Source organism: Dicentrarchus labrax, unplaced genomic scaffold (genome assembly GCF_905237075.1).
Source record: "Dicentrarchus labrax unplaced genomic scaffold, dlabrax2021, whole genome shotgun sequence".
NCBI lineage: Eukaryota > Metazoa > Chordata > Actinopteri > Moronidae > Dicentrarchus > Dicentrarchus labrax.
In genome coordinates this window covers 25870080-25895451 of record NW_026136715.1, presented here as the reverse complement: position 1 = coordinate 25895451, position 25372 = coordinate 25870080, and the positions used below count along the sequence as shown (strand labels likewise).

At 41.4% G+C, this 25372-nt stretch overlaps 1 protein-coding gene and 1 long non-coding RNA gene across 3 annotated transcripts in view; one reads left to right on the top strand and one right to left on the bottom strand.

Moving 5' to 3' along the window:
* Window positions 1–21211, top strand: part of lamb2l (laminin, beta 2-like) — a 57119-nt gene extending 35908 nt beyond the window's left edge. For both annotated transcript variants that reach the window (XM_051425325.1, XM_051425327.1), the window contains exons 10-35: window positions 68–256; window positions 771–950; window positions 1110–1222; window positions 1599–1678; window positions 1883–2039; window positions 4263–4403; window positions 5451–5612; window positions 5781–5902; window positions 8396–8516; window positions 8982–9174; window positions 9286–9429; window positions 9958–10189; window positions 10269–10432; window positions 10633–10857; window positions 11123–11337; window positions 11468–11564; window positions 12562–12934; window positions 13018–13202; window positions 13343–13590; window positions 14586–14801; window positions 14897–15041; window positions 15293–15500; window positions 16975–17116; window positions 17323–17499; window positions 17638–17803; window positions 20300–21211. In XM_051425325.1, coding sequence (XP_051281285.1) covers window positions 68–256; window positions 771–950; window positions 1110–1222; window positions 1599–1678; window positions 1883–2039; window positions 4263–4403; window positions 5451–5612; window positions 5781–5902; window positions 8396–8516; window positions 8982–9174; window positions 9286–9429; window positions 9958–10189; window positions 10269–10432; window positions 10633–10857; window positions 11123–11337; window positions 11468–11564; window positions 12562–12934; window positions 13018–13202; window positions 13343–13590; window positions 14586–14801; window positions 14897–15041; window positions 15293–15500; window positions 16975–17116; window positions 17323–17499; window positions 17638–17803; window positions 20300–20436 — 4532 coding nt within the window. In that variant the 3' untranslated portion in view covers window positions 20437–21211. The remainder of the gene's footprint in view (window positions 1–67; window positions 257–770; window positions 951–1109; window positions 1223–1598; window positions 1679–1882; window positions 2040–4262; window positions 4404–5450; window positions 5613–5780; window positions 5903–8395; window positions 8517–8981; window positions 9175–9285; window positions 9430–9957; window positions 10190–10268; window positions 10433–10632; window positions 10858–11122; window positions 11338–11467; window positions 11565–12561; window positions 12935–13017; window positions 13203–13342; window positions 13591–14585; window positions 14802–14896; window positions 15042–15292; window positions 15501–16974; window positions 17117–17322; window positions 17500–17637; window positions 17804–20299) is intronic.
* On the bottom strand, window positions 7218–25371 carry LOC127377464 (uncharacterized). Its single transcript, XR_007887694.1, has 2 exons — window positions 25209–25371; window positions 7218–9474 (listed from the first exon to the last, which is right to left on the bottom strand). It is a non-coding gene; the product is annotated as an uncharacterized LOC127377464 (long non-coding RNA).
* Window position 25372: the final 1 nt, after the last annotated feature.

The following is a 25372-nucleotide window of genomic DNA, read 5'->3' as shown; positions in this document are numbered from 1 at the left end:
AGAGTTGTTGCACACAGGTAACATTGAAGTACGTATTAGTGTTTATTTGTTGTATTTCTTGCTCCAGAGTGTAACTGTAACGGCCACTCAAGCCAATGCCACTTTGACATGGCGGTGTATTTTGCCACTGCCAACATCAGCGGAGGAGTGTGTGATGACTGTCTGCACAACACCATGGGACGCAACTGTGAGATGTGCAAACCTTTCTACTACCAAGACCCTATTAGGGATACCAGGGACCCACGGGTTTGTGTTGGTGAGTTACTTGTGTGTTTGGGTTTGTTTAAAAAAAAAAAGTCCAGCCGTGACGTACAATCTAAATAAGTCCAGTATTGGGTATAAAAAAATTCTTTCCATGAAACATTTGGAGAAAATCTGCTAGTGGGTTGAGATCATTTGTTTTCGTGCAGGCACATTGTTCTCTTCTTCTCTTTCTATTAAAGTTTCCCCATCCTGCATTCTTTTCCCCCTTTACTACCTAAAGAGTTGCAAGCAAATCACAATTATTATTCAGTTCAAGAAGATAAAAATATATATATATATGTTCCAGAGGTACAGTATAAGAATGATGAAGAGCTACAATGAAAATTGAAGATTTATTTTGTTTTTTATTTTGTTTATGAAGATTTATTGATTGAAGGCATAGGGTTATTCTTCATTTCAATTTAACATAATTTTGTCTTGTTTTTTTGTCCTTTTCTCTTTTACATGTTTGAAATAAATATAAACAAATAAACTGTCTCGGTCTCCATCTGACCTCTGAACTCTAGCCTGTGACTGCGACCCAGTGGGATCATTGGAGGGAGGAGTGTGCGACAGTCACACTGACCCAGACATGGGGATGATCGCAGGACAGTGTCGCTGCAAAGCTAACGTAAAAGGCACGCGCTGCGATGACTGCAAGGAAGGTTATTACGGACTCAGCCAGAACGACCCGCTGGGTTGTCAGCGTACGTATGTGTGTGTGTTTGTCTGCCGCTGAAAACGCTTCGTGTTTGAACAGGGATGAAAAGGATCTCTGATGTTTTAGAATATAAAACCACATAATCTGTATTTAAGATCTGTAAATAACTATCTTTTCCTTTTTTGTGTGTGTGTGTCTCCATCAGCTTGCAACTGTGACCCTCGTGGCATCATCATGATTGGAACTCCTTGCGACCAGATCAGTGGGGACTGCTCCTGCAAAAGATATGTCACTGGACGCTACTGCAACCAGTGTCTGGTTAGTAACAGCTGCTCTTCTTATAGAGTTATGATTATTATTGGTAAATAAAGCATATTTAAAGAAGAAAACCAAAGGAAAGAAAGAGTAAGGCTGTTTTTGCACAATTGAAAACAACCTGACCAGACCAGACCTGAACTGTGTCACACCGTCAAAGTCGGGACTCAGTTTTGAAGTGGAGGGATTCTTTTCATCAGACAACAATAGCATATAAGTACCTTGGTAGCACTGATAAAGGAGCGCATTCCATAGTAGCAAACGCATAAGCTGTACAAGTACACCAGAGTTTCAAACACAGTGCAGGTTGTCAAAACAACATGTTAGACATGTCACTGTGCATCCTGGTTTTGAGGTGTATCTCCCTGTACCCCTGTAGCCTGAATACTGGGGGCTCAGTAACGATCTGGCCGGCTGCAGACCATGTGACTGTGACTTTGGTGGAGCCTTCAACAACAGGTATAGATTTTTGTTTGTTTGTTTTTGTTATATGTCTCTATCTTTAAACATATGCTTCCTAAGAATGGTTTATTCATCATGAAGTAAGCCTGTGAATCACTCAGTCTGTTCCTGAGTGAAGAGCACAAAGAGAGCAAAAAAGAAAGAAGAGGAGGGGAAGGTGAGTCATAAGCTTAAAGTTTGTCTTTGTTTTTTTACTGCAAGGTGCATGATGGAGAACGGCCAGTGTGACTGCAGGAGGCATCTGATTGGTCGGCAGTGTTCAGAGGTTCAGCCTGGGTATTTCTGTGCTCCACTGGACTACTACAAATATGAGGCTGAAGATGCCACGGGACACTCCCCTGGTGACTCTGCACTGCCGGTGAGCACGCTGCTACATTTACTTGCTAGCTCCTTTTGCTTCCAGTCTTTATACTAAGCTAACTGTCTCCTGGCTCTACCTTCATATTTAACAGACAACGTGAGAGTGGTATCGATCCTCTGATCTAACTCCGATCATCACAGCGAATAAGCGTATTTTCCAAAATGTTGAACTATTTATTCCCTGTAAGTCATTCATGAAGTGGAGTGTGCCTCAAATCAGCTGGTAGCGTCTTTGATTTAAAAGCCTGTTTTTCTGTAAGTCTGTGCTGCAGTGTTAATCTCTAAAACACTGTATGGTCCAGCCTTTTTCCTCAGGAAGTAAACACAGAGATCATGGACAAAATAGCTCTGTACAAATAATAAACATCTTCTTATGTCTATCTTCTGTATATCGCACACACGGAGCAGTCTAGGATAATATTATGACTGTAACAGAAGGAGATTTCATGTTATTCTGACTCCATCAAGGTTGTCTTTGTGTGGGGATTTGAAAGGGTGGGCTTGTTTGGCTGACTTTAGCTGCAGTAGCGATGAAGATAAGTTTCATTATCATCCCTCGTCCCTATGCTGTACCTATAGCTACCACTAAAACAGGCAACTAAAGCATTGCTGTTTTTGTTGTTTTAGTTTAAATATAAAACCGTGATCACAAATCACAATCATATAGCATGAGAGAGGGGGTATGACATGCAACACAGTTCCCAGGCCATAATCGAACTCTGGAGTTTGCGGTTATGTGGTTATAAAGTTACACTGGGTGTAACCATTCAGCTACGAAGGCTCTTTCCTTTTGTTCTCTTATATTATATAATATTTTAAATGTTTCCATTATGGACACGCTGATGTATCTGGATTACAATTCATTAACCCACACTGCAATTACTTTGTCCACATCTATCATTTTATACATTTAACCCAAAGGCTAACACAAACATCATTGAATTAACTTTACAGATCGATTCAATTAATTCCCTTCAGATGTATTCCATATTCCTTTATAATTCTCATGTTTCTTGCTTCTGTCCGCTAACATTGTCTCATGTGATGTTGTTTTCATTAATAAATCTAGACAGTTTTTAAATGATGGCCTATTCGAACTGATCATTGCCATATGACCCATACACTGAGTCTGAAATGAACAGTGCCGGATGCGGGTGAGCCCCATTCGTTTTAATTTTACAGCTGTACTGAATGAAGAACCTTATATAACGTCTTTTCCCCTTGCCTCCCTAAGATATTTACCACTCTCAGAAATGAGCCCATGTTTCTCTCACTTATTTCGAATCGTATCACACAACATTTTCTAACAGTTAACAGGTATATACAAAATAATGCTCAAAAAATGTCTTACCTGTTAAACCAGTGAAGGTTATTTACTTAAAACCCACCTTAAATTCTATTAATATTCCCTTTAAGCCCCCCCCATCCAACCTGTTACAACAAGGAGACAGACCTGTTCCTGCTGTCATCTTACCCACCTATCAGTCTCCTCTCTACTCTACATCTACTTGTCTATCCTTCATCTCTGTCTGTCGCCCTCTTTACATTCTTGACTGTCTCAGTCTGTCTCCTTCGCGGCCCTCCTGTCCTCTCCACACTAAGGAGACCCCTTGCCCCCTCCACCTCCCCATTCAGCCCTTCGGGCAAGCTCAGACACCCCGTGCTTGCAACATCACTGCTCCAGGAATGTGGAAAAAAAGGCAAGTATTGACTTCAGGATGTTTTGAGTAAAAAAGGCAACAGTGCAAGACACCAAGCCAGAGGAGGTGTGTCTTTGACAAAGGACGCTATTGTTTTTAGGGATGGAAATTGAGTGTACATGCATGTATATGCAGGATACAAAGTCCTGCATTTCGGTGCAGAATCCAAACTCCACAGCTGAAGTGACCCATAAAAACACCAGACAGTAGCACAGATACCAGCCTGTCACAACTAATTATTGCCGCGCAGTACACACACTTACTAACATGTACAACACACACAGAGAAAAACACACTCTCAGCTTCACATTCTTTGATTCTTTCTGTCACGCTTCGGCAGTTTTAGCACAGCACGGCTTTTTCCACTCTGTTTTGTCATCTTCACTTTTGGAAAGAGAAAGCTGTGCAGGATGAACCCTTGTAGGTTGTGGGAAGGGTTGCTATAAAACGTTCTATGTGTGATCGAACACAAGCAAGAATCCTCTCCTCCTCCTCCTCCTCCTCCTCCTCTCTCCTCTCAGGGCAAAGTTCGTCCACAGGCAGAGACTGACTGTGTCCAGCACCTGAGCAACCAGCTGAGGAGGCATCGGCGTCACCGTCGCATTACCAATTCGCAGCAACATCGGGCAGCACTGAGACGTATCCGTCAGCTTCAACAAACAGTAGGATATTTGCTTCAATTGATTCACTAATTTCATTTAGTGGAGTGAGAACACTTCCAGTTCCAGTACAGTTCCACTGTTTTGGAAATAAGTGTTCTCACTTATGTCTTATTTGCAGGCAAAATAGTAAACTCAGCCGGCCACTGGACAAGAAACATAAGTGGTTCCCAACATTTTTGGCTTGTGATCCCTAAAATATGCCTCATCACAGGTTATGGCCTTTGTGTAACATGGTTTTCAGTTTTGGATTTGTCTCATTATAAGGACAGTTTGGGGCCTGACGAGGTGAAATAACCCAATATTTCAAATGTTTACAGGTTTGTGGTCATGTGCTGTATGCACCACTTGTTTGAAGCTGCTTAACCTAATTAAATGCTTGGCTGTCAAGTTAATTCAGTCATTTCAAACTAGTCAAGCTGAAAAAAAAGACCTGTGAATATGTAGCAGTGTAGGGATAATAGTCCAGAGACCCAAAGGATGTGAATCCTAATGGAGACCATAACTGTAATCGCGTTGGTGTGACATTATGACTAAGGATAAAAATTCAAAAGAATTTCTGTGCCACATTCTTAAAAGGAAAAGTATAATTATTTACAATTTTCATTGCCTGGTTTTGGAAATAATGCCAGTGATGAAGAAACTGTTCTGATGTCGAGGCAGCTGTGAAGCTGTTACTTTTGAAGGTGCGGAGATTGACCTGTTTAGGCCCATCTTCTCCTAAATCAGTGGTCCCCAACTTCTTCCTTAAGGGGTCCCTTTTCTATCATAGACTAAACTGACAACCCCTTACATATTTTATGGCTAGTTCATATTATTTTTAATGCATAACAATAATAACTGAAAAACTGCACAACGTGAACACAATAACTGTAGGAAGTTTGTGCATAATTAGCAATTTGCATTCCAGAGGCCTCCAATACAGAGCACACATACCTGAAGAAAGTGGAAAGTAAAGGGAAACAGAAATTGTTTAAGTATGGTATGAAGTAGAAGTTTTAATAGTTCAAAAAGAAAATTATTTTTCTTCTTTGGTAATCTGTCTCTCAGCCCGATGTGAGGACAGTTCATAGAGAGCACACTCCCAGCCACATGGTGTCGTGGACCGGACCTGGTTTTGCCCGCGTCAAAGATGGTGCCGGCCTGGTGTTCACTATCGACAACATTCCCTACGCCATGGAGTATGACATCATGATCCGTTACGAACCTGAGGTGTGTGACCATGACCTAAAAGATTGAAGAGCTAACTGAAGGTCTTTTGAACTAAGCCTTCTGTGTGTGCGTGTGTGTGTGCGTGTGTGTGTGTGTGTGTGTGTGTGTGTGTGTGTGTGTGTGTGTGTGTGTGTGTGTGTGTGTGTGTGTATGTGTGTATGTGTGTAGTCCACAGAGGACTGGGAGGCTGTGGTCAGTATTACATCTGTAATGCTGCCGTCCAGTCTCCGGTGTGGAAACCTCCTTCCAACTGAACAGCTCTACACAGTGACCCTGCCGCACCGCAACAGGTACCAAAACTTATATATATGTAAATGCATGTGTATGTGTATGTGTGTGTGTGTGAAAGAGGCCAATGTGTCCATGTTTGTTGAAGTTTATTCAAGTGTGCCAGGTGTTGATATGGTTTTATAGGGGAAAGGAAAAATTGCACCATTGCATTGTTATCACTTAAACCTGCCTTGGCTTGTATGCTTTGTATAAGTCAGGCTTGTATTTGTATTCTTATTTCACTGATCCCTGCAGTATTTTTACTATTCATTCAGTGATAGGAGGGCAAACATACCAGAGATCCTGTGTAAGGATCAGGTACAGTGATATGAAAGGAAGGCTGCAGCTTTGTTGTGCTCTAGTTTAGATTAAATCTAAAGACCCGTTGGGGCCGAGCAGAGGATGGTACAGTCTGGTTGTATCCCACCATATTCACCTGGTCCAAGTTCACTGAGTTTTTCCTGGCTTTACCTTCAAAGGTTAAAGATAATTGAGATGGTAGCCTGCCATCAATCTGACCTGTGATTGTGAGATTTTACAGAAGATTCAAGAATATGATACGTGGGCACCCGGTTGGCTCAGTCAGTACAGCTGGCGACCCATGTACAGAGTTGCTGCAGCGGCCCAGGGTTCGAATCCGACCTGCAGCCCTTTGCTGCGTGTCATCCCCTCTCTCTGTCCCCCTTTCCTGTCTATCTTGAGCTGTGACTATTGAATAAAGGCAATAAAAGGCCAAAAAAATAACTACTAAACTAACTTACTTAAAAATAAAAAGAATATGATATGTGTAATTTGACTGTCCACCGTAGAACATATATATATATATATCACTATGTATGCTCGCAATAACATGCAGACTTTAGTATTTAGTTTAGAGCACTGCTTTGCCTGAGTGCAGCTTCAGAGACCAGGGCTTCCCAGGCCGTGGATTGCAAATCAGAATAACTGATCATCTAAGATTAACTGGCTAGGGTGGTGAGATTGCTTGCTCACCACACCGAATCTGACTCTGGTTTTACATTGCTCTCAATGTACAAACATAGACTAAGCATAAATAGACTACTATATACAGTTATACATATATATACAGAAACAAAAAGAATAACATCTGTAGCCTGTAGACAATAGCGCAATGGTGCAGAGTACAAAGGATGCTGAAATAAATATTTTACGTGCAGGTTTCTTTATGTGCATGAGGTAGGTGGTCCTCAACTAAAGAAAATAATTTTGTTATTGCACACTATAACCTGAAACACAGGAGATTTAACACACTACAATGATGTGGTATGACATAATCTATATAAAAAAAGATCAAATACTTCACAATTCATCATATTTCTTGCATCATACATTTTAGTTTTTCATTTTTCATTCATTTCACATTTGACTGTTCTCATGTTGCCAAAGTCAACACATTAGACAGATTACTGCAGATCAGACTAGATTAAGTGTTAATTATCCCTGTAGAGAAATCAAAGAAGCAAAAATAGGATATGGGACATAAAAACAGAGAAAGACTAACACCAAGACTGTTTAGTTTCAACCAGCTGAATAGCCTTTCAGAGTCTGAACTCATCTGGAACTAAGAGGTCAGGCCCTGCCCGGATCTGGCTGTCTCAGCCTTCCGCTCTCTTCAGAGGTTGGTCCATCAGCCAAAACCAATTAGCAACGTGAGCCCAAAACACAGACTCTAAAGGCAGGTAGAGAGTCACTGGATGGAGTCGCCCCTGGAGAACAGTGGTTACTGTAGAAATAGACAACAAGTCAGGCATAGAAGTGGGAAATAACCTGCCACAGAAATGTCATAGTCAATGCAAACCGAGTTGAAATGTACATGTACTCTGTCTGCCTTTCATATTGTGTTTGTGTATTTGTTCAGCTTTTTCAAAATATACCCAAAATGCATTAAGTATATACATAATAATCAAACAAGCATAATTATAAAAAATCTAATTCAGTAAAAAGTAAAACATATTGATCACATAAACCATATCTAACTACATAAACTGCAATATTACAGATTATTATATTATTTCAGAGTACTAAAACTGTATATGCTGTCATAACAAGTTCTTTGCAAAAAGGGTTGGAATCATCCATTTCCTCTTTGGAACTTTTTCATTTGTTTGTTTGTTGACCTTTTTCCATTTCTTATTGTGTTTGTGGAACAGTCATTCAGTTTTTAATAGCAGGAGAAAACTACCAGCAACTCAGCTTTGTGCAGTTCTGATATTGGTCTATCAATATGCTGTAGCCACTGCTGATTGGTCAGTAATTGACAAATGTGGTCGTTGCAAGCCATGTACACACAAGGCCAAGAAATCTAGGTAATGGTGAGCGGACATTGCCTCCTAGGTGTAAAGCCCATCAGTGGAAAGAAACAGGAAAAGAGAGAGGAAGAACAGAAGCAGTGAGAAAATAGAGAAGATTAGTGTCAAAGTATGTGCTATGAATTAATAAACATGAATGTGTTTATTGATTGAAGCGTTTTTGTATGTATTATGTTTTTCCAGATACATCCAGATGCCCAGGCCATTCTGTTTTGAACCCAGTAATCGATACGTGGTTGCAATCAGGTTCCAGCGCCATGGTGTCTTGCACCGACATCTTACAGCCTTCATTCTTATTGACTCGGTGAGCTAAGACTTGTGACCCTCATTATCTATCTCCAAATATGGTTGAACCAAGTGAACCATGTTTGAAAGGTAGCAGTATTCTTAGACTATGATTAAAAGAGCTAAAAAGCAACAACACTGAATAATGATCAACTGATTTCAGGGAAAGTGATCATACCACAAGGTTTCCCTCTAGTGGTGGGAAATTACAAATGCAAATGTTGAATTTATCTCGGCATGGACTAGGCTTTTAAATGTTGATAAACATTTCTTTAAAGCACCTTTAAAAACATTTAACCTGAATCAGATGAAAAAACTTTGACAAATGTCTGGACTTTTATGTGTGTTCTGTAATCAGAAAGTTGGCTTTACTACAATGACCTATCAACCTCTTGCGATTAATATTGCCTCCATGGCTCAGAATCCTGTAACAAAAAAAATAACCCTTTACTTTTTTTAACCATTGTTTTTTTCGCTTCAATAGCTGGTTCTGATCCCCAAATACACCGAGCTTCCTGGTTTCCAAGGTAATGAGCCAGAGGCAGAGCAGCGGCGGGAGGAGATGATTCGCTACATGTGTCTGGATTCCTTTATGATGACACCGATGCCCGCCCTAGCTGAGATGTGCTCCAAACTCATCTGCAGTATTTCTTCCATCATTCATGATGGTGCTCTGTGTAAGTACACAAAATCAACGCACAAAACGAGCAAAGATTTAGAACTTTTTAAACAGCAATAACTGTCTGATGTTTTCTTTGCTGTCTTTTACCTGTATCTATTGTATCCAGCGTGTCAGTGCGACCCTCAGGGCTCCCTCAGTGGTGAGTGTGATAGGGTGGGAGGTCAGTGTCACTGTAAATCCAACGTGATGGGTCGACGCTGTGACCAGTGTGCTCCAGGAACCTACGGCTTTGGAGTGAATGGCTGTACAGGTGAGTCTGTTCTGAGTCTGTCACATGACCTTAACCCAACACCATCTGTCCCACAAGGTCAAACCAAAGATAATTACAATTTTTGTTGATGTCTCAAAAGATGTTAACTGATTACGTAATTATTTTAATGTAGCACACACCATGTGTGCCTTCAAATAAATAGCTGAGTGGTATTATCACCTCCCACTAAGATGGGTCACATGTCTAACTAGTACACTTGTTCAAGCTCTGTAGTGGGTAGTTGTATTATCTGAAAACCTACAGATGAGTAGGCTACTGTAAATTTAACAGGAAGCCTAATGTAAGGTATTAATGTGAGGATTAATTAAGTACATGTATATTAAGTAGTGATATCACTCATTCTGGGTAGAAGAGTACCAATGATGTTCTGGGCGGAGATGATGAAAAAGACTTGAACACATAAAGAAAAAATCACTACATTCCATTCAGTGTATGTTTTGTTCCTGATACCAGTTAGAACCAATAGAATTAGACTGAATAACCCTTTAAATACCTCCTCCCACCCAGCCTGTGACTGCCACTCAGAGGGCTCAGTGAGCCACCAGTGTGACCCAGTTACAGGCCAGTGCCAGTGCAGGCAGGGATCCACCGGGCGCCAGTGTTCAGACTGCCAACTGGGCCAGTGGGGCTTCCCCAACTGCAGCCCCTGTCAGTGTAATGGCCACGCAGACATCTGTGACCCCCGCACCGGGGAGTGTAGAGACTGCAGGGACTACACAGCAGGACACTACTGCGACCAGTAAGGATCACTCTGTGTCGGTATGTACTTTGTCCCTGGTTGTCAGACTGAGGGTTAATGTCTCCCTCATTTGTCCCAGTTGTGTGGATGGGTTCTTTGGAAACCCGGTGCTTGGTTTAGGGGAGCACTGCCGGCCCTGCCCCTGCCCCGGTAACCCCGACTCGGATCACTTTAACGGCCACTCCTGTCAAGCCGACCTCTCCTCTAACCAGATCATCTGTAACTGCAGAGAAGGCTACACTGGTGAGCTATCACACTGCAGTGACACAGTTCTACTGATATTTATTGATCATTTTTTACTCTTCAAGGTCGATTGGACTATAGTACAAAATCATAGAGACTGGCTGATTCTGCATGAATTAAATATTCAATACCTAACTCCTAACTAAGTCTTGAAAGCAAGTTTTAAAGCTTACTGTCATATTCTCCCTTTTCTCCCCCAGGGCCCCGCTGTGACCGGTGTGCCCCTGGTTACTATGGGAACCCAGAACAACCCGGAGGGCAGTGCCTGCCATGCGAGTGCAGCGGCAACATCAACGCCCAGGATCCTGAGTCATGTGACCCCAGGACCGGCCAATGCCTCAAGTGCCTGTACTATACTGATGGCCCGTCCTGTGCCCACTGTCAACACGGTTACTACGGAAACGCTTTGGCCCATGACTGCAGACGTGAGTGATGACAACAGATATTAGTACATCTTTTTTTTTTAGGTCTGAACCAGTTACAAAGCTCAAATCTTTACATATTATTACATATATTTTATTCCTTGTAAGTTGCCTTAAATATGAGCAACTGTACGCTATGGTTTACCACTAACTTGTTCCTAAGCTTTGAAGTTTAAAGATACATTTTTTATTATTTTCATATTTTAATAGTAATGTGTCGAACCACATGTCTTCTCTCTGTACACTTAATAAAGGTCTCTCTTCTCAGGCTGTACCTGTGTGACTGCTGGCACCCTCCAGTCCGCTTGCAGTGATGGACAGTGTCACTGCGACAGGCAGACCGGAGCCTGCCCCTGCAGGGAGAACGTGGCTGGCCACAACTGTGACCAGTGTGCTCCTAACCACTGGAACTATGGTCAGGACCGAGGCTGTGAGCCCTGCCACTGCGACCCCCAACACACCATGGGAACTCACTGCAACATGGTGAGGAACCATGGAGCCTGAATGGATAATGCAACAGTGACCTTGGACAAAAAGTTTATATGATTGTAAGATTGTGTTTATAAGAGTCTGTCTTTCTATCTTTGTCAATCTGTCTCTCTGTGTTCTATAGTTCACGGGCCAGTGCCACTGTCATTCAGGCTTCGGAGGAAGACAGTGCACTGAGTGCGAGCAGTTCCACTGGGGAGACCCACAGGTGCAGTGTCAAGGTAACTCCCCTTGTGACAAATAGAATATATGTCAATTGTGAGTAGGAGTGGGGATTCTTTACCTTACGTTACGAGTCATCATCCAATCACTATCCTTTAAAAGGGACAGAACACATTGGCTTCCGTGTGTACACAGGAGTCCTTTGTCTGCATCTACACAGGTGCTCTGAGGCACAGTATTAAGTGTAGGTCACCTGCGTTTTGGCAGCACCCCGAACCCAACACACAATCCTGGTTGTGGCACACGCAAAATGAAAGAAAATAGACTTGAAACTTAAAAATGTGAGTCATTATGTGCCTTGTGCAGACAGCTGGGTTGACTGAAAAAGCAGTGTGTTTTCCTTTAGACGCATGTGATAAGGACATCTGAAAAATGATCATATATGACATCTGATGTAATCCATGCTGTGCTTATCAAACAGACAGTCTGGTGTCTCAGTTTACGTGTGTGTTTGTCTGTCAGCAGGATTACAGAAAAAAAACTAAAAGTGTAGCATTGGCCAAAGGAAAAACCCATTCAGATCTGAACCACAGGGTGGCTACACAAATTACTTTTCACCTTCCTATGGCGAAGTGAACTGAATTTGCTGCACATGCATGAACCCGTAGTCATTAAAGTAATGGTGTGCCTTGACTAAACATACAACCAAACATAATAGCCACCTCAAACATCACTGTAGAAAGCCATTCCGCAGATATGTAAGAAATAAGCAACTACAGATGTGATTTCTCAGGATTTATCCTGAATTCCGAATTTTTCAACCTCCTAGTTAAAGTGAATTGGGTGCAGATTCCCATGGTGTGACTGGACTATGTTGCTGTGTTACACTGTGATTTGGTGAAAGCCCTTCTAACTGCTTCTTTAAGACACAAGTAGATTCTCTTCTTACAGTCTGTAGACGTGTTCCAGACCATTGTTATTGTTTTTTTCTATTGTCTTCTTCTCCTTTACCTTCCCTCCTGTGTCTTCTCTCCCCTCCTCCCTCCTCCCATTCAGAGTGTAACTGCCATCCACTGGGCTCAGAGATGGTCCAGTGTGACCGAGAAACGGGGGCTTGCGAATGCAGGGAGGGAGCGGCGGGGAAGCGCTGTGATGAATGCGCTCGCGGCTTCACCGGCGTCTTCCCCAAGTGTGTCCAGTGTCACCCGTGCTTCCAGCTGTGGGACGATGCAGTGTGCCAGATTAAAAGGGACCTGGATCACATCCAGTACACCGTGCAGAAGATCCTGGAGAGTGGTGTTCCAACGGGAGACGGGGACACACGCATCAAAGAGCTGGAGAAAAAGCTGAAACAGGTTCAGGATCTGATCAGCGCGGAGGACAGCGACAGGATCCACCAGCTGATTGGACAGAGCATCGATGACCTCAGGTGATGATGCCACATGTTTATTGAGGTTGGCTTGGATCATTTGTCACTATATTCTCTTAAATACGCTGCTCTGTGTGTTCCAGGGCTGAGATCGCCCTGACTGACGGACGTCTGATGGGTGTCGCCAGAGAACTAAATACAACAGCAGAAGAAGAAGAGGCACTGAGACGCATACTGAGTGGCCTAGAGAGAGAGCTGAGGGACATCAACACCACTGTGGCTCACAAGCAGCAGCTGCTGGTTGATTACCTCACCTCAGGTTTTGCAGGTAAGTGAAGTTTTTCAGATCTGTAAACACAGCATAAGCAGACATTAATCAATACAATATGTGTGATACAAAATGACTGCAAAACAAAAAGTAGACTGAAAAGTCCTAAACTTTTAAAAGCTGCTCCCGTTGCCTCACAGATCAGTTTGAGAAAGTGAAGAAGAACTACCGGTTGTCACTGGAGGCTGAGGAGAAATGCAACTTGACAGTGTCCGGTCCTCTCAGTCCTGTGGGACAGTCCAAAGAAACCCGCAATCGCACTGAAGTCCTGCTGAATGACAGTAGAGACAAGTTCCTCCGTGCTGTGGCTGTTCAGAACAAAACCTTAGACGAGCTGCAGCAAAGGGCCCATGACCTGGATAAGAAAGTCCACCACCTCAGTCACAAGGTGGATGGTGTTGGAGGTTTCATTCATTGGTCATGTTATTGTCTGCCTGAATGTGTACACTGTTCATCTTGTGTTGAAAATGTTCCCTAAAAACCTAATTTATCAATTTGCATCCATTCATTCAATTATTCACTGAATCTGAGACAACAAACACTTCTTATCTATTATTTAGTGTGACATGCTTGTGTTCAACAGTGACATCTAGTGGCCAAATGTTGTCAAAGCAGTTCAATTAATGGATTGTACAATGTATAGTCTCTTGCCTAAAAACCCTGATACCGATCTTCCTCTTCTTCATCGGTGGTTGAGGGGGTCAAATGGAAAAAGAAAAGTTTGACCTGATTATTTAAGCTACACGACATGAAACTGCGATGATGTTTAAGAAGGAAGTAAAGTGAATAAATGTCACTGCTTTACATACAAACATCACACACAGCTGATACTTCTTCAGGCTATCTGTTGTTGATTCATTACAGCGCTCAGCCTATAGTTGCTTACAAGTCAGGAGATTTTCTGGTGGGTCTAATAACGCATATATGATCGTTACTGGTGAATCAATGGTTGTACTTCACTATGGTGAAAAAGTGCAGAAATACGCCTAACGCCTTGTTTTTCTTGATTAACCACTTTGAGAAGATAACAGGAAAAATCCCATTTGTGATTTTCCCTTTTCAAAGCCCACTAGATTATAGACACATTAAGTTCAATATTTAAATAAAGGTATTCATTTAAAACAAAAAGGCTGTTTGACTAATCTATGATATGAGTGATATGGAAAAATTTTTAACAACAAAAACAATTCATCAATACTTGTTTGCATATTAAACAAATTCTTATCTAATAGTCTGATTTGACTTTATAGAATTATGCGTGAATTATTAGAGCCCTGGATTGCAATGGAAAAAAGATGAAAGCTTCAATCCAAAGAATCAGTTTTTTTATTTTGTTATTCCAGTCACTCCATGTGAGTGATAACACATTGTTGCTCCCTCCAGGTATGTGGCGGTCATAGCAATGCCAGTTCCAACGGCAGCTGCCCCAACAGCCAGTGTGGCGGTGCAGGTTGCCGTGACGATCAGGGCAGTCGTGTATGTGGAGGAGAAGGATGCAACGGGACAGTGAGCTCTTCTTTAGCGGCTCTGAATCATGCCAAGAATGTCACAGACAGTCTGAAAGCTGCCAATGAGGAGCTGCACAGCGTGGCGAGAAAGGTGCTGAAACACTATCATTTTGATTGAATATAGTGTGCCACGACTGGAGTAAAAAGTTTCTCTGTTGACTTGACATGTTTGTTTCCTGTGTGCAGCTTCAGGATATAGCCTCTCTGACGCAGGATGCAAAGAACCAAGCGATGAAAACGCTGGAGAAAGCCCAGAAGAAGAAGGACGACTTTGCCAACAATAACAAGAAGCTGAAAGATTTCATTAAGAAGATCAAAGACTTCCTCTCTGGTATGTCGATGTTGCTTTAATCTTTGCTTTGAATGAAGCAAATTATCATTAAAGATTAGGCTCCTCCCGCTGCATGTTAAAGCGTCCTTGAGTTAGTTTCTGTTTGATGGGCTTTGCCATCACTGTGTGAAAGGGTGAACGTGGCATAAAGTGTTAAAGCATTTTGAATGATCAGAAGACTAGAAAGGTTATACAAGTACAGTCCGTTTACCATTTCTGTGTTCCTCTCCTTCGTCCATTTTGCTGTCCAGAGGAGGGAGCGGATCCAGAGAGCATAGAGAAGGTGGCTCTGCAGGTCTTGTCAATTACCCTGCCGATCAACAGGACCACTCTGGACAAAATGATCATGCAGATAAAGGACAGCTTTTCCAACCTCACAAACATTGAGGGGATCGTCAACCAAACCTCGCAGCACATCAGCAAAGCCAAGGAGCTGCTCCGCAAAGCTAACGATGCCAAGTAAGAAACAAACTGAAGACCACATTTCCCATGAGCCATCTTGCTTGCTATCAAACAAATAAAAGGAAGCCACAAATCCACTGCTTTATGTACAGTAGGTCGTATAGGCTTCCTCCACACAGTCTCAATGTCAGGTTTTTTTTTCACATTTTGCACAAACATTGGTCCATAAACATTACAGAGCACACACAAGCTGGTGATCTCTCCAAAATCACACAACACTTCTCATGTATGTTGAGTTAAACCCTCACTATTGTGTTTATTATTGACTGAAATGTCCATTAGAAATGCTACAAAGTTTGGACTGCTATATCAGCCATTAGGGTTCAGTTACCAGCCTAGATCCATGATTGTAGAAGATACTATTGTTCAGGGTTCAGTCATGATTTAATCCACATTAAAAGTACAGCTTGCACCAGGCCAACATGACACATGCACAGACAAAATCTAGAAACCTCTGATAAATCACAGCCGCCCACAATCCCAACACACGATTATATCGATTATAAATAGTAAATTTTTCTCTCAGTCAACTAAACTAAACTAAATCTCAGACATTCACACTGCAAAACCTGGAAAAATAAAAGTAAATGTTGCTGGATAGCTGACCTCCACTAACAGCATCACACATAATGACGACTCTCAACTCCAAAAGTGAGGGGAGTAAATCATTTAATTATTTTGTCTATAAAATAGTGAAAAATGTCTGTCTCAAAGTCAAAGATAATGGCAAATGTCCTGTTTGTCAGTCCAAAAACCAAAGATACTCAGTTTAATAAGGTATAAAACAGAAAAACAGAAAATCTCAATGAAACTTTTGCATGACAATGTAATTTAACAATTAAAGCTGCCTTAGGTACCTTTATAAAAAAAAACTTTTTGTCATATTTGTTTAAACTTTCACTATATCCTATATACAGTAGTATATGAGACGGATAATCTGTGTCTGATTGAGTCTCATTTCCAGGTAATGGGTAATGAGACTCAATCCACAACATCAGCATCACAAATAAAACGGGGTGTTTCAACAGATCTGTCACTAGTCTTACTAGTGTTGGAATTAAATGAACATATAGTGATAGTGATAGTTTAAAGTTCCATATAGTATGTCATAAAAAAAAATACTATTTGTATGATGAATTGTTAAGGAAGAATGTAACAGTCTCGCAGCCTGAGGGAAGAAGCTGTCTTTAAGTTTGGTGGTATGGCAGCAGAAGCTTCTGTCCCTCTTCCCAGAGTGCAGCAGGGTGAACAGGCTGTGGCTGGGTGGGTGCTGACTTTTAGTATCCTTTGGGCCCTGCAGTGCCTCACCTCACCAGTATCAGTGATGCTGAGTAGCTGAGTACCAGTGATCTTCTGGGCGGTTTTAATCACCCGCTGCAAAGTCCTCCTGCCCTGGGCCGTGTACATCCCATGGTACCAGTTTGTACTCATTACTGAACAGTTCTGTCTACTTTCTGATGGCATTTTGCAGGAGCCGAGCAGAGGGAGTGAAGGATACAGCCAATAACACCAAGCAGGCATTGGATGTGTCTGAGAAGGCCATAGAGAAAGCAAGAGCAGCCCTGAATGAGGCCCACAACAACCTGAACAGCACGAGGAATGCAACAGCAGAGGTGCAGCATGCTTGAAAGCTGTGTGTTTGTGTGATAACTTGCTCGCCATAATGTGTAAAATTGCAGGTCTTACTTCCACGTTCCGGGTGAGTGGACCACCTGCCTGTAGAGCACTTTATTTGAGGGCTCTTTTTCTTTCTAAATCTCACACATCTCTCCATCTGCTCACATAATTATTAACTTTTTTATGTGTCATTATCTTCTAGGTGGATGACAGGCTAAGGCAGCTGGAGGATAAGCAGATGGATGTCATGATGCGTTTAAACAACCTCTCCATGGGAGTAGAAGCTCTGAGGAACAAGACGGAGCAGAACAGAGAAATGGCAAAGGATGCCAAAGCACGGGCTAACAACGCCACACACCTAGCGTCCTCGCTGGAGCAGGTGAGCTGCAAGTTGTGTTTGTGCTTTTGGTTTGAAGAAATATGAGATGCTTTTGTTCCAAAATGTACGAGAAGAAACAAATATTGGTGAGAATAAATAACGTGAAAGCATAACTGACAATACTGGGTATTTTCCCAGAGCCTCAACGACACAGAGAAACGATACCGGGAGCTGCAGATGAAGGTGGAATCTCTTGGTGGGGAGTCTGGAGATCTGAACAGCATCAACCAGAAGGCCAAGGATATGAAGAAGGAGGCAAAAGACCTCCTCAACAAAGCCAGCAGGGGGCTAGAACAACTCAGGAGTGAGTACTCGAAGCTGCTCTTAGTGCTGACAGTCTGTTCAATATCTGGGCTATGTGGAGTACACTGTGGGGTCTGATGATACAGATTATTCCTGCAGTTCAGTTTAGATATGACAGAGAGGTCTCTGATCTCCTCCTGCATCACAAACCTGGATATTGTCAGACTCATACAGAGATATTATTAATTCAATTTTTCAATTCAATTCAATTCAATTTTATTTGTATAGCGCCAATTCATAACAGAAGTTACCTCAGGACACTTTTCAAATAGAGCAGGTCTAGACCGAACTCTTTAAAACATTATTTACAGAGACCCAACAGTACCACCATGAGCAAGCACTTGGCGACAAGGGCAAGGAAAAACTGCCTGTTAAAAGGCAGAAACCTAGGACAGATCCTCCGGCTCTAGGTGGGTGGTCGTCTGTCTCGACCAGTTGGGGTGAGAGAGAGAGAGAGAGAGAGAGAGAGAGAGGCAGAGAGAGAGAGCGAGAGACAGACAGACAGGTGCACAGCAACAACAGTATTGGCAATGGCAATCTAGCAGGACCATGGCAGGAGGCTCCACCAGGATCGACAAGAACCTGTGAGACGAGAAAGCACAAGAACTCCGGGGAAGAAGTGAAGTTAGTAACATGCATTAATGGGACATGAATGAGTGCAGAAAGAGAGAGGAAGGGAGGAGCTCAGTGCACCATGGGAAATCCCCCGATAGTCTAGGCCTATAGCAGCATAACTAAGGGATGGTTCAGGACTCACCTGATCCAGCCCTAACTATAAGCTTTATCAAAGAGGAATGTCTTAAGCCTACTCTTGAATGTGGTGAGGGTGTCTGCCTCCCGAACCACAACTGGAAGCTGGTTCCACAGGAGAGGAGCTTGGTAACTGAAGGCTCTGGCTCCTGTTCTACTTTTAGAGACTATAGGAACCACAAGTAGCCCAGCATTCAGAGAACGTAGTGTTCTAGAGGGGTAATAGGGTACTATGAGCTCTTTAAGATATGAAGGGGCCTGACCATGAAGAGCTTTATAGGTGAGGAGGAGGATTTTAAATTCTATTCTACATTTTACAGGGAGCCAGTGCAGAGAAGCTAGTACAGGAGAGATGTGATCTCTTTTTCTAGTTCCTGTCAGTACTCGTGCTGCAGCGTTCTGAATTAATTGGAGCGTTTTAATGGACTTATTGGGGCAACCTGATAATAAAGAGTTGCAGTAATCCAGCCTTGAAGTAACAAATGCATGGATTAGTTTTTCTGCATCTGTCTGTGATAGGATGTGTCTAATTTTTATATTAATATTACGTAAATGAAAGAAGGCAGTCCTAGAGGTCTGCTTTATGTGGGAGTTAAATGACAAATCCTGATCAAAGATAACTCCAAGATTCCTGACAGTGGTGCTAGAGGCCAAGTTAATGCCATCTAGAGTAACTATATCTTTAGACAGTGAGTCTCTAAGGTTTTTGGGGCCAAAAATTACTTTTTATTACCAAGCTTATGTTCTTTATCATATCCTGAACGTGATTAAAACAAGGATGGGTCAAATGGACTAGTGTGCATGTAAAGCTTTACTTACAAAAGATGTTGCTCCATTAAAATTATCTTCAGGGTTTCTTCTTATAGCTTAATAACAATACTACATTGTTTTATGTTAAATATATTTGTTATATCTGAACAAGTTTATTTGAAGTGTATTGGGATGTTGCTAATGCATTATAAAACACTTTTATTACACTCTACTCATAATACAAAAGGAAATTTACTTTAATTAAATATTAATTGTAACACCACTGGCTCATTGTATCATACTGGTCCATCAAAATTAAAACATATAGTACAACTCCAGTACACCAAACATTGTTGGTTATTGTGCCTTCAGCAGGGTTGTGTTTGGCCCTGTTTACACCTGGCATTATTGTGTCTTGGGTGATCCAATCACGAGTGGACAGCTTTAAATACATCACTTCACATCTGGCGTTCTCCACATGCGTCTCGAGTGACCACTTAGGATCGGACCTTACGCCCTATATGCACATAAACACTATAGGGCTGTACCCTTCTCAGGGTAGGGTGTCCATTATTGGCCTTTTGGCTGTTCAGTAGAAATATTTCACTTCAGTAGCGCATTAAAGTTGCATGTTTTAGAGAGACATGCTGTGGTGCACTGTGGGATTTTATAACTGAACGTTATAAGCAGGAGACACACATTTACTGTCTCTGACTGTGTGGAAATTATGACGAAGAAAGGCATTAATGCCAGATAAAGTAAAAGTGTGCATCCTATTTGCACCACAAAGTGTCTCTTCTGCCGGGCTCCAGACAACACGCTGGGACAAACAGACACAACGTTTTTTACCTAAAGAAATAATGTATAAAGTTTGCACAATTTAGAAGATGGCCTGTCTAAACAGGGCTTTTATCTCTTACAAGCTGGTATTCAGCTGTAGCGATTGCCCTGCTGTCACCTGTGTTGACATTGTTGCTATCTGTCCCTGTGGTTGCAGAACTGGAGAAAAAGTTCAAGAGTAATGAGCAGCGGATGCAGAAGCAGCGCATGGAGCTGGATGAGCTGAAGGAAAACGCTACCGTGGTGCGGGACGAGATCCGGGCACAAGTGCAGAAGTACAGTAATTGTGTGTGAGGATGTTACAGTTCTGTGTTTACTATTTGCTGCTGTAGTTTGTCACTGGGACAGAAAATCTACATCACCAAGTAAAATAAAGCGCTGCTGCAGTACCTTCATTCTGTCACTGGAATATTTCCGAGTTTAGACCTTTTTCACTGCAGCCATTTTGACATAAAATAGTAGGGTAATCACAGATGTTACCAATGTTAAGTGTAGCAGAGCCTTTCCAAGGAGACTGACTCTGTTTGACGTGAATGGAACGGAGCCTTAATTAGTATCATTGGTAACACCTGTGTTTAACCTACTATTTCATGTTAGAATGGCTGCTGTGAAAAAGGTCCATACCTGTCAAGTGTTGTATCACAAAAATGCCTTCCTCTGTCCATGTACTGTACCACTTTTTGACTCCCAGATATCAACACTCTCCTGTACAGCGTTTATGTCTTTAAGCTATTACAACAAGTGGATGACCTGTCAAGACTATTTGTTTAATTTGATTTCCTAAATAATAAACAGAAGAAATATTATCAGAGTATGTTATCAGAAATGTGTTATTTTCACCAAAAGTGTTTTTATGGTTTTGTTTGTTTCTGCTGTAATTTGACCACATTAGTATGGTATTTACAAAATGACACTCCTATTAAGAAATATGTGGAAAAATGTGATTTCCGAACTTAAATTTTGTGTTTTGTGATTAAATATATACGGACACCAGTACTCCTATAAGCAAAATTCATTCTGAGGTGTGATGGTGGAGACAAATAAATTTGATACAGTTTATGTAAATTGATCACATTTTGTGTCCTGTTTGTGTGTGAATGTGTGCACAGTATTTACAATATTAAGTGTGTGTTGTGTATATTACACATTTGCTACAGTAGAATGTGTTCAGTTCTTTATCACAAGGGGGCACCATGCACTTGTCTCTGTTCTCTTCACCTCTGATTCAGCTGCTAGATGCTACCTCCTCTTTTCACAACACACATTAGGACATGTTAAAGCTGGTATAATTAATAACCTTAATGGTAACTGCATTCCATTTATGTGACCCAGTTCCAGGGTACCTGGTATTGCATGCTCACTCACTAGCTTGTAGAACAGAGCCTTCATTAATGTTATTAGTTACAGCTGTGTATTTCCTGCTCTGACAAGTCAAAATGTCTGCTGTGAAAAAAGGCCCATTAGAAGGCTGTAACAACCCCAAACTGGTATTTTCACTTAATTTTCAATTAATTTCTCCAGACTGTGTGGGCATGTCCAGACTGCTTGATTGGCATTCTCATGACTCTTGTTAATGCAAAGTAAAAAGCGGCTTTAATAAACACTTATATTAACAGTGGATTAATGAGCTACTTGTATGTGAAAGATGTCACCCATAGTATGAACCCATAGAGAACTAGAGTCTTGCAATGTGATCACACCAGCCTCAATGCCCATCAATATGTTGACTACAGCATGACTACTCATGTCATACTGACGCGTGCGTCCAACCATACCCATATTCGAACTCAGCTTTCATTTTGATCTCAACTACACACCTGCTGAGTTTAGTGACTGCATCTTTTGTGACCTGCACTGACATAATCTTTCCACAGACATATAAACATCTGCCAAAGTACTAAAAATGGCCTGCAGGAGCACATTTTGCCAAAAAACAGAGCTAAAAGAGTCAGGTGACCAGAAACACGACTCCTTATAAATTATATTGTTCCGTCACTGTTGGATGTGTGAAAGCAACTGTTTGCTAACAAGTTTGCCATGTAAACTTAACATTTAGGAGGAGTTATTGTCAGAAATGGAATATAATATTCATAGGTATGTTTTTATTAATGTACAATCACCTGAAAACAATTGTTGTGTTTTTGTTACCTTGGAATGAGAAGTTTTTATCTACAGAAGAAGCAAGTCCTCTTCTACTTCTACAAGTTAGTTATTGCACGTTTAGCTACTTACAGATGGGTAGTTCACTTCAGTGGCAGTAAATCTGAGGGGGATTCATTGGGTAGAGGAGAGGAGAAAACAGAAGTTCTGCTGCACAGATTTGTATTCATGTTTTTCCCATTGGGCACCACTGCTTTAATCTTTCACAGTATGTTGTACTTTATAAGCTTATTGTTACATGTCATTCTGTATCCTGTTATTGTTTTGCCTGTGTGTGTCTGCTCTATGTCTTTGTGTTCTAGGTGCAGCTCACTGATCACTGATGGAGGGCACCTGTTAAAAGCTATGGGCTGAGGTTATCTAAGCGGCTCCTTACTCTGCTCACACTCTCTTGCAAGTGACATAAGCCCCAGCTCTATGTTTGTTCTCTAAATTTAACCATTTTGTCTTTTTGTAAATAAATGACATTATATTACATCTATCTGGTGTTGTTTTCCTCCTTATGTTGTGGCTTTTGAACTGGTCACAACATAATGGTGGCTCGTCCGGCAGAGAACATACGTGCATATGTGTTTAGTTCTGTTGAGTGTAGTGGTCACCATTATCATGATGTGTTTTTATGTTCCTCTAAACTGTACGTAAGGAATACTTTAGTAAATGTAGTTTGTTACTTTCCACCACTGCTTCCACTATTATCTTTCTTTTTTGGGGGGAGTAGGGGTGTTGGGGGCATTTTGCCTTTATTAGATAGGACATATGAAGACTGACAGGAAAAAGAGAAGAGAGAGAGGATGACATGCAGCAAAGGGCCACAGGTCGGATTTGAACTCATTGGTGTTGCAGCAAGGACTCAGACTTAAGTAGATGGAGGAGCAGCTCTGTCAGGTGAGCTACCAGGGGACCTCACCTTTATCATTCTAATTAGTATGTCAGTGACCCCAGTGTTTCTCAGCCACACTTCAACCTGAGAGGTCAAATCACAAAAACACCTGGGTGGATGTAAAGGGTTCCTATTTACCTGTAGTCTACCAGATATTCATTCACTCTACTGCCATTCACTCCCCTCCTGGTCTTAGTATGAAGGAGCTCTGCTATTCTCTGCTGGGTTCTGGCACTGCATCCTGAGTGCTAACAAAGAGAGGCTGTCCTCCAGCCGCACAGGGAATGTGTAATATGGCAGAGATTTACAGCAGGCTTTGTTCAGGAGGACACCTGTACACATCAGACAAACTAAATCATAGAGTAAACCCAAAGAAAGAATTGATATGATCAAATGTACTTGTAAAATGTGATTGTTGCATTTCATATATTTATTCAAAAGATTAATTCATTGAAGCTATGTGAAGTTTTTTTCCCCTGAAAATAGAGTTGACCTTTGTTTCCTACTGCACAACTCTACTGTAATGGGAATGGTCCCAGACACCTGTTGGATGAGGCTGATGTTTTGAGGTTGAGCAGTCAGCCAGGGGATCTGGGATCTGTGCGCGCTCATTGGGTGCAATCAAAGGGAATCTAATCCGTCCAGCAGGGAGCGCGCATTCCTGCTCCCAGACACAGACAGAGGGGCTCACAGGAAAACATGCGCTGGGTTTGTAGAGGAAAACCTGCAGAGCAACTTTTTCAAATCAAAAATCCAAATTACTCGCTAAAAACTTATTTCTGGCCACTTGTAGGAGACAAAATGTTTGTGTTTATCATGCAGCATTGTTTTTTTTTGTTGTTTTTTTTTACATCTTTATAAAATATATTACATGAGAAAATTGTGATGATGTACCTCATCATCATCATCACAATTTTCTCATGTAACATATTTAGATATATTCTATAAGACATATGCCTGTAAGTCCATATAGCCATATCATAGCCGGCTTTATGCTTACTCAGTTTCATAATCACATCGTTTTTTCTTCAGGGTGCAGCAGCTTTACATACAGCAAAATAACTTCCCCTATGTAAGATAATCATTTGATATGTACCATCTTGTCTGCAGCTGGGTTCCTCTCAGAGCAAAATTTGCTTGAACTTGAACCTGAGAAAAACACAAGGGTTCCTTCAAGTTTTCATAACTAGCTATTTTCTGGTGGCTCCCTTTCAGCAGGTCAGTGTGGGATCCATGAAAACCAGTTGGTTGTCCATTAATAGTTGCAGCCTGTTGCAGTTTTTACCAAAAAGTTAATATTGCTATGAAATTGGCATATCAGTATGACTTTTTTTGGCCATTTCTATTTTATTTATTTCAGTGGTTTGTTCACAGTGATAGTGCTCATATTTTCAATAACAATTCAACAAAGCCAAAAAACAGTTAGTGTTAGTTAGTGGATATAGACCTTCCACCAGAACACTGATAAACCAGTCTGATCTAGTTTTACAAACATTACACTGTATGTTATATTACTTTTATTTTTTTTTACCTTTAGTTATTTTTTAGGTTTTATTACATTTTTCTATCTTTGTACTTGCTGTACACATATTAAGTTTCTGACAATGACATTCTAATACTATAATACTGATTTTAGTTCATGGGCCACATATGTCCCACAAAATGTTTGGTCGCATGTATTTTGGAACTGAACAACAATATATAAATATAATATAAATCAGGAATCACAGTACATTTTATCACACAATTAAAATTAATAAATTCTCTACAATTTTCACACTTTTCAAAGTCATTCAGTGGTCCAGATTGGGCCATTTGACAGGCCGGAGCCATATGTTCGACTCCTGGATAAATCATCAGTTTTGCAGAAACATAAGATTAAGTGTTTCACATTAAGTGTTTATTGGGTTTTACACATTGCTAATATCCATAAGAATATGTGTTATTAAAAAAAGTTTATTTCACTTTAGAAATCACTCAAACGTTTTTTTTTGTAAACAGGTAATATTTTTTGTTTGTACCTTACCTCTCATCCGCCCACGCGGGGATTCGAACCGACAACCATCCTGTTCAACCCCATCCCCCGCGCGCTCTGCTTCGCTCCATTCCGAGACTCCAGTCCGGGGTTTCCAGCTCCAAGTCGCAGGAGTTGAGGGCTCTTCATCGCAGTACGCCGCTCAGCACCGCATC